The sequence below is a fragment of the Anas acuta genome, chromosome 6 (genome assembly GCF_963932015.1).
Source record: "Anas acuta chromosome 6, bAnaAcu1.1, whole genome shotgun sequence".
NCBI lineage: Eukaryota > Metazoa > Chordata > Aves > Anseriformes > Anatidae > Anas > Anas acuta.
In genome coordinates, this window is record NC_088984.1 from 375,680 (window position 1) to 385,372 (window position 9,693).

Sequence of the window (9,693 nt, forward strand, 5' to 3'; positions counted from 1 at the left end):
TCTATTTACACAAAGTTAATAGCAACCAATAAATGCACAAACCTTTCTGTTAACATAGGGCTGGCTGTGTCCTGAACCTGCATCAGAAAGAGAAGACTTGGTATATCATGAACATAAGTCAATTACTAGATTGCACAAGAAGCACGATGGGGATTGTGCTGGAGGCGGAGAAGGCAGTACCAGCTCTCTAGAGCGGAAGAGTGACAACCCTCTAGATATAGCTGTAACCAGGCTTGCTGACTTGGAGCGGAACATTGAGCGAAGGTATCTGAAGAGCCCCTTAAGTACCACCATTCAGATCAAACTGGATAATGTGGGCACAGTTACTGTCCCTGCTCCTGCACCATCCATTAGTGGTGATGGTGACGGGTAGGTTTTTGAGATTAACTTGAAAAATTATTGTGCTTCTTTGCTAATTGGAGCCTATTTTCTATTGCCTGTTATCTATGTACTTTCTTGTATGTCTGTGATCCATATGGATCATGCTATTCTGCATGGTGCTTTGTAAAGATATTTTTTGTTATGTTTGTTGATAATCTTGCAAAGTTATCTTACATTTAACTGGTTGTGATTAAGCTTTGAGGCACGTAGCCACAGTCTGTGCACTACATCAGATTTAGTTGCTTAAGCCTTATACTTATTGGCTGTGTATGTTTTGTCATTGCTTGGCTTTCGGTGTGATAATGATTGTTCCACGTTTAAACATCAGCAAACACAGATGTGACCAACCTAATTTCTCTATATTTCAATGCAGAGCTGAAGAGGATATTGCTCCAGGTCTAAGGGTATGGAGAAGGGCATTGTCAGAAGCGCGCAGTGCTGCACAAGTAGCTCTGTGCATTCAGCAGTTACAGAAATCGATAGCATGGGAAAAATCAATTATGAAAGTCGTAAGTGTTTTTCATTTAAAAAAAAAATAAAATACTGTAACTGAACAAATTTTGCTGTATCATGCTTTCCCATCTTAGGTATTTCAAGATACCATGACTAATGTATTTCTTATTACAGTCTGTAAAACTTAATACAGTTAAACTGTACATTGTGCACAAGTGAATACCAGAATGGATTTTCTCCATCTTTCCAAACTAATAACATTAAATTCTTAAGATGAAAAGCTTTTATAATAGTTTGTTACATGTAAGATAGTAATTATTCTTTGTAATTAACATTCAGGTAAAAAAGAGTAGTTTGTGGCTTCATCTCATGGAAGATAACCTATCCAATGAAATATTTCCAATCTCATCCATGGCATAAGCTTTATGGTGGTTCAGAATCGCATATCCCAGTTAGGGACTTCATTTTTCAGGAAGCTGAGATGCTCCAAATGTGTGGCCGCTTTGCATGTACACTTCAACAACTAGACATACAAATCGGGCAAGTGTCTGAGCAAACAGCCTGAGATAACCGTTTCCTTGTACGCATGCCCATTTAACAAGTAGATCCATGTTAATCGCATATACAGAGAAGGCATGCAAAATGTATGTATCAAAATTTGCATGGACTGTTGAGCCTCAAATTTCTGAAAGCAAAAATGTAATATTACTACAGCAAAGGTGATAGGAAGAATTTTCATAATTAAAATCAATTGCTGTTGAAATGGTATTGTGTAAAGATATTTCTCCAGTTATTGCACTATTGTTGAAACTCAGCTTCATTTGCTATATAAACACTATCCCTGGAAGTGTTTAAGGCCAGGTTGGATGGGGCTTTGAGCAACTTGATACAGATGAAGGTGTCTGTGTCTAGGAGGGTTGGAATTAGATGATCTTTAAGGTTGGAATTAAGATGAGCTTTGTGATATAATTAAGTATGGCCAGTGCTACACAGTGGCAAAAGTGATTCTTTCATTATCAGTGTTTGCCCTATTTTTTTAATTTCTGCAAGTTCTGTATTTTTTTAGTTTCTGCGAGTTCTACATTGATGTGAATTACATCTGGACAATTAAAGGATGATTTACGTAAAAATCATCATGTAGGGGTGTCTCTTTAATTTTATGTATTTTTAGCTTTAAGGCTGTATCTTTAGAACAAAGTTTATCAATTTAAGAGCAGGTGAAAGGCAGTTGAATGTTTCAAGGTGTAGTAATTTATTAACCAGAAAAAAATGTGCAATATTATTCTCAATGTGATTGAAATGTTCTAGGCAATGAATTGCATAGTAAATGTAAATACTTGGTGAAAAAAATGGAGATCTTTAAGTTTCTGAAAAAGAAGTCCAGGTATAGAAGAGTGTCAAAACCACTCAATGCTTGTAAGGAAAATGATGACACATTAGATATTTTTAGATATTAGTGTGAATTTCAGGGAGTGTTCAGATCACAATTGGTTTGCATAACTGAGTTTGCTCATGGTGTCTTTGGATAAGATCCTTACCAATTATTAATTGAAAATACTTTTTAAATGTAAAATATAAATTAATGCAATGCATTGAGTAACTTACGTATGCAGCATGGGCATAAATGAAGAGACTGGGAAAGTACGTGTGGGTCAAGTAATTTTGATAGGTATAAGACAGCTTTACTTCCCATTGACATAAGTTGAATATAAAAAGTATTCAGAGTTTTTTTATACTGGAGGACACCTAACTTACAATGAATATTCAAATGTGCTTCCCTTTAGCTTATAGATTAGTTCCTCGCACACTAAATATATATTCCTTCACAAATGTGATTATTACCCGACTCTGTGGTAAAATGAAAGGAAAATAATTTTCAGAGTGAATTTGTGTGTTAGAAGGGGAAGTGCAATTTAGGTACCATTCCTGTGTTTCAAAATTTAAAAATTCAATGGAAGCAATTTTCTATGTGTTGTAGTACTGCCAAATATGTCGAAAGGGAGATAATGAGGAACTGCTGCTGCTTTGTGATGGTTGTGATAAAGGCTGTCATACATACTGCCACAGACCCAAGATCACTACGATACCAGATGGTGACTGGTTTTGTCCTGCCTGCATAGCAAAGGTAATGCTAACCATAAAGGTGAAGTGACATATAGTGTCCTTTTAATAGATGCTAGAGTTTGTACGTCTACTGGTGCTTTTTTCAACAAAAATAATTATCTATATGTTTTGTATTGGGCTCTAACTAATATGAGACATAGTTTTATTTAACTAGGATTTCAATGGCAACAAAAGTTACTATAGTTTGTCTTAAATTTTAGATTTTGATGCAAGTACATACAGAATTTTCTTGCCGATTCAATGCCAGCTTTTTTCTTTTGTAATACTTTTCAGCACTTGTCTTTTAGAGCTTAATTGGGAAGAGTTGACAGACCAGTGTCTTTGGTTGTATTTGAAAAGACCAACAACAGAAAAAACACCTAGTAAATCGGCCTTTTTACAGCAAAGAATAGTTTTACTTTTTTGATGCACCACAGTGCATTTGAGAGAGAGGCTGTGTATGTTCCATGTGTGTTCTTCTCCTCCATTAAAAATAGTCTAAAAAGAACTTTAAGATAGTTAATGACTGAATTAGTAGGTAGTATTGTTAAATATCCACAGTCTTTCCCTTCTGTACGTAGTCCTGAAATTAAATGCAGTTTTTGCTAAATTTTTTCATTCTTATGTTTCTGCCATGACCTGTGAATACTGTAACTGAAGAAATATTTTACTATAGTAAAATATTACTTTATAATAAAAATATTACTGTAGTAATCTTAATGTAGAAATTACATATATAGTACATATACTATATTATAGTATATATACTATATAGTATATAAAAGTATATATAGTATATATACTATATTACAGTATATTATATATAATATCTCACTATAGTATTCAACTTTCTGTGTTCTCCAAGTATTGTCAATGTGGCCTTCTTTTTATGCATCTTTCACTAAGTAATAAGGAAGACAGATTGTTTTTGAAATAATTATGTGCAACCCAAATAATGAAAACAGCTCATGGTTGATTGTATAGTACTTAGAGCTAAACTCGTTCTGTAGCTTTTTCCTGTAGTTATCATGGGATCATATTGCAGTTTACCTTGTTATAAGGATAGAAATTATCCTATCATACTATGGGATGGAACACATGCTTTTTTTCTTTCCTTAAAATAATTATCATTTTTAGTATGACAGAGTAACTTTTTTCTCTTTTTTTTTCTGTCACAAAATTGGATGAAAGTTGGAGATGTAAAGGTATAAGATATCTAAAGTTAATTTTCAGGCGAACTTAAAAGTGTATTGAATATATATTTGCAAAACGTTGAAACAGTTTTGCATAAGATTAGATACAAACTGTGCTGTTCTAATTGAATTCAATTTTTTTTTCTCGTCTAAAATGAGGCAGCCATTAACCACTTTCCATTCCCACCTATGAGGAGTTAATAGAGAATATTTCCAAGTCAGGCTTTAGATATTCACAATTGATTTGATCTCATTGCCTTACATTTCATTTTTATCCAAATGGCTGAAATTAAGAATTCCTCTTCAATTTCTGTATAAACAGACATCTTTGACTGGTTTTCTGTCCTTGGACCAAGAATATACACAAGTGATACAGAATGGCATTAATTGAGTGCTGTTATTTACATTCTAGTGTTCTCTATTAAGGAAAAGTAATTCTACACACAACATACATTTTCCATGTTACAGATCAGATGACAAATTAATTACAAACCAACCACATTTTTTGCCTTGCCAATTACAATCAATGCCAAAAATGTACCCTTAGTTTCACATTGTCGTCTGTAAATATTTTTATATTTGATTGAATAATAATCCTTATTTCAACTTGTTTATACCATTCTTTTATTTTCATACTCCTTTTAGGTTCTGCTGTAGTTATCTTAAAGTCAAACTAATTACGTTTTTCGTATCTTTTATTTTCACAGCTTTTAATCTTTAAATTAATTGATCCTTCCACTCCACTGACTTTTTTCAAAGCTCTTTCTGCATATCCTAAAAATAATGTGGCTACTTGAAAATGAATGTAGAGTTTTAACTATGGTTATATCAGTCTTTTAAGAATAGACAAATACTTCTCCTAAAACTGGATCAGCCTGGTTTGTTAGGAGGTATTGCCTTACCATCCTGAAAGTCAGGTGCTTTTACGCTGTCAGAACTTCTTGGCTGTTGCTTATTCCTGTTTTTTTTTCTATTATAGGCAAGCGGTCAAACTCTAAAAATAAAAAAACTTCAAATGAAAGGGAAAAAAAGTAATGAGCAAAAGAAAAGCAGGAAGTTGTCTTTAGCAGGAGATACAGAAGATGAAGACTCTGCAACTACAAGCACCTCCTTAAAAAGAGGAAAAACAGATGCTAAAAAAAGGAAAATGGATGAAAATATTTCTGTAAGCCAACTAAAGCAAGAAAATTTCACTGCTATTAAGAAACCTAAAAGAGATGATTCCAAGGACCTGGCTATATGCAGGTATGATCTGCTTATTTATAAAGTTACAAATTCTAAAGTATGGTATGTGTTGTTGAAGCCAGTAGTGCCTTGTTACGCTTACTTGTGTTTTGGGGAACAAAAACCCTATTCTGTCATGCGTCTCCACCCATGCTGTGATGGTTTGACTGTAGATGTACAGGATTTTTCGTGCTTGCTGGAGTAATTGCTGTGTTTGACAATGAAGCCCAAGAGGAAAGTACTTAATGGTAGAGAGTGGTCTATGAAATTTACTCCTCCATGCCCTTCCAGGAGTAAGAAGAAACCTGAGAGCTGTGGTACTGACAGCTTTCTTAATTGTATTGAAGATGATTATCCGCCATGTCTGAAAAGCATTGTTGCATTTTACAGAGGATGAGATATTAATAGAAAAGCACCTTTTTTTAAGTGTTTCTGGTCAGTATAAAGTGATGTAGTTTAGCCTCTCTGTGGTTTTAGAAAGCTAGTATTAGAATCTGTTTAATCAAGTTGCAAATCATTTATTAAGGTTCAAACTATTGAAGTTGCACAGATAATTCCTCTTGCATCAGTTTCTTGGAGAGAACTAAACACTACCCTGAATAGTCAGTTATCTGTCAGACTGTTTGTGCCTTGCAGAGGGCACAGAATATAAGTGTTTTCCTTTTGTAGAGTGAACCTATTCACAGCATGTGGTGAATTTATGGAACAGTGAACAACCTTTGTGAATATGTGAGCAGTTTAAAAATGTTGATTTAAATCCTTATTTTATTCAGCATGATTCTCTCAGAATTGGAAACTCACGAAGATGCCTGGCCTTTCTTACTTCCTGTAAACTTGAAACTTGTTCCTGGTTATAAGAAAGTTATTAAAAAACCTATGGACTTTTCCACCATTAGAGACAAGCTAACTAGTGGACAGTAAGTAAAAGTATTTAAAATTTTATTTTACATTTTAAGAAAATGTTTAAATATTCAGCAAAACTTTTAAAAGGCTATGCTGACTTGAAATACGATACATTTAAAAAAAAAAAAGTCAACTATTTTTATGTGCCTTCTCTGGCACCTCTCTCCATTCAAAAATTCGTAACTGCTAAGGTCTGTCTTTGCCGTATCTAAGCTGAAATAACATGACAGATGGAAGGACCTGTGGAACTGACTTCACAAGAAAAAGAACAGAATTGCCGCGTTAAATGCACAAAATCAGTCAACAGGAATAACTTTTCTAGCTGTGTGGTCTTTAAGCTAATGGAGTCCCTTTAAATAATGCTGTAGTGTGTTGGAGTGAATTGGTACCACTGTTGTGGGGTAACATTCTGGTAATGGCAGTTGATAATTTTCTAGTCCTAGAATTAGACTGCACAACTTCTTACAAAGATGATGATACTGCCCTTACATTTTTTATATTTCCATTCTCCTTCCTTCCTTATTACATCCCAGTACTCTTATGACTCTCCAACACCAAAGAAGACTTTGTCACCCATAAAGAAAACAATGAACCCTTTTCAGCATCTGTCAGCACCATGCAAAGCTAGTTTCCTGGGATGACACAAAGGGCTTTTTAATCTCGAGATTTTTCCTTCCTTATGCCTGAGAGCGTAATATATTCCACATGCCTATTGGTAGACTTGAGACTTCTACTGTATTTCTTTTTAACAATTGCTCTGAATACTGGAATGCTATTTGGACCGTGTGTGTTCAGGGTAAGAAAAAAAAAAAGACAATTTTACGGGATTAATCAAGGCAGCCTAATCTCAGCCAATACACCTGAAGGTTCCTCTTTTGGGTAAATGCAGCTGTACTCAACACTTCCTTTGAAAGGGCTTAAACCCAAGAGAAAGATGAATTAAGTGGAAAATACCCATAGTATTTTCACTAGAAAACTGTTAAAGGGAAAATGGCAGCTAATTAAAGAAAAAAAAAAGTTTGTTTTCCAATATAGAATTGAAATTCTACCTTAAATTTTTTTTTAGTACAGTAACAAAAACAACAGTGAAAGAGAAAGTTAAAGGTATAATTTATTCATTTAGCATTCTGTGACTGGTTATAAATTCACTGATGTTGAGTGCTTTTTCATGTAGTTGAAGTATTTTTCTCCTTTGGCTGTCACTGTTCCAAAAGTCATTTACCTTTTTCTTCTTTCAGGTACCCTAATCTTGAGGCATTTTCGCTAGATGTCAGGCTTGTATTTGACAACTGTGAAACCTTTAATGAAGACGATTCTGACATAGGCAGGGCTGGTCACAACATGAGGAAATATTTTGAAAAAAAATGGACAGAGATTTTCAAATTGAGCTGAAGTTACCAGAACTCATTTTTCTCCTTTAAATGAGGACTGATAAGACCAGCAATGTGAACTGTAGTAACATGAAAGTGCAAGGCACGTGCGCGTAACTAATGACTGTTCTCTTTCCTTAAAAATATCACAAAAGAGTGATACGAGTTCTAAAAGCTTCATTCCTACAGCAACCATGGCCCCTTGGTTATTGGTTTGTATGTTTTAACAAACTAATTTAGGTAGAACAGGGAAGCACACCCAAAGAATTTCAAAGAAAGGGGTGTTATAGTGCAATAGCAATTTAAAATATATCAAAACGCACTGAATATTCAACCACCAGAGCTCTACTTGGGGAAATGGTTCTTTTTCCCTTTCAATAAATATCTATTTTTCATTTTTTTACTTTGTAGTTTATTTTTTAGTGAATGTATTTAATTTTATGAATTATTTATGATTATACAACATCCAGAATCTTCGTTTTCTGTGAAAAGGAAGAATTAGAAAATTGCTTTAAATCTTGAAAATACAACAAGGAATGTTTTAAGATATAAAACAAAGCCAAGTGAAACTGTTTACACTGATGTGCTGTAAAAGCACTAAAAATTAAACTTTACTGTAGAGTTACAAGTACATTTATATATATGTTGCTGCATCACTTGTGTAGTTAAATTGTATTTCAAGACAGTGAAGAAAAAATTGAGACATGTATATACTGTTCATTATTGTTTATATTAAGTCTTGTTTTAAATATGTATGATGTGTACATATTGTTTGCAGACATTATTGTTTATGCCTTAGGAGGACAGTAGCATTTTATTTTAGTCTTAAGATAATTACAGCTATATGGCTTGTACAGTAATTATCCTCTACCAACACTGTGGAGTCTCCTTAATCTTGGTAGTGCCTGCCTTCAAAACAGGGTGTAGGGGATATTAGTTTTCCATTTTTCTATTTTGTTACATAATTTCAAGCCACCACGGCCTCAATTTCAAGTATAATCATTTGTATTCATGTGGAATAAAATTGTGACGATTTCCTACGCACACAGTATTTTTTCATAGAAACATTCCTCTCCATTTGCCTTGCCCCATAAATAACAAAAAAGACATTCGTAACCACTGTGTTTTATCTACTGTGTGTTGTGGTGGCCTGTTGGGGCAGATAGAATTTTTTTTTTTTTGTACTAATGTAAGAGTACTTGAAATTTTATTTAAAAGAAATGTTGTGGAAAGGTAGCATTCCTCTTCTTTTTTCATTTTTTCCCTTTTTTTAGGAGTGTTATTTTACACTAGTATGTGTGGCACGGATACAATAAACGACTGTTTTGCAAACCAGATTTTCTTGGCGATTTTAATATTTCAAATCCTGCGTATACAGGAATGTTTTTAATAATATCTTGGGAGTCTTTCATTTAACATTGTTTGTTTGATGCATCTAATTCTCCTGGCCTTTTAATGGTAACTTGAAGCAATTGCCAGGCAGAGTAGCAGTTCTACCACCTACTTGAATGAGCAAAGATGATGCGGCCTTTAGGTGTAACCAGTTGGCTGCCTAGTGTTTGACCTCTTTCTGCCAGTCCTGCTTATCACGTGCATTCACACTGTAACAACAGTAATGTAAATACGTACCACATGTAATGTTCCTTAAAAGCAATGATGATTATATGGTTTGGGTTTTTTTGGTCTGTAGAAGGGCATGAGTCATAATCATTGTTCTGACTAAAGAAAGTAGAATTGTAGATGAGTGCTGCGGAGCCCCAGTACCTAAAGCTCCCTTGACAAGTAATTTTTTTTATATTTTAAATTAGGCCTGCCAAGTTTGAGCTTTAGTCTTTTTTTTTTTCTTATATCCCTTTGCCATTATATTTTCTCCCTCTGCTGAGAGAGTATCTGTTTTTTAATAAAATTTTTGTTGGTTTCTGTTGCCCTCTCCAGAACATCTTGTTGAATGTTATTTTTCTTTTCTGAAGTCTTGCTAGAAGAACCGGTGTTACATATAATAAAAAAAAAAAATCACATCTGGATATTAAAGCAGCCTTGCATTCTAACACTAGCTCTACCAATGA

The 9,693-nt window shown here is 34.1% G+C and overlaps 1 protein-coding gene across 24 annotated transcripts in view; it reads left to right on the forward strand.

Annotated features, from left to right (window-relative positions):
• BAZ2B (bromodomain adjacent to zinc finger domain 2B) overlaps positions 1–8,964 on the forward strand; it is a 130,302-nt gene extending 121,338 nt beyond the window's left edge. For 20 of the 24 annotated variants that reach the window (XM_068686850.1, XM_068686826.1, XM_068686827.1 and 17 more), the window contains 6 exons: positions 59–369; positions 755–890; positions 2,813–2,959; positions 5,110–5,375; positions 6,128–6,271; positions 7,496–8,964. In XM_068686850.1, the coding sequence (XP_068542951.1) occupies positions 59–369; positions 755–890; positions 2,813–2,959; positions 5,110–5,375; positions 6,128–6,271; positions 7,496–7,649 (1,158 nt within the window). In that variant the 3' untranslated portion in view covers positions 7,650–8,964. The remainder of the gene's footprint in view (positions 1–58; positions 370–754; positions 891–2,812; positions 2,960–5,109; positions 5,376–6,127; positions 6,272–7,495) is intronic. The other 4 variants (XM_068686835.1, XM_068686836.1, XM_068686838.1 and 1 more) reach the window with 1 other exon arrangement.
• Positions 8,965–9,693: the final 729 nt, after the last annotated feature.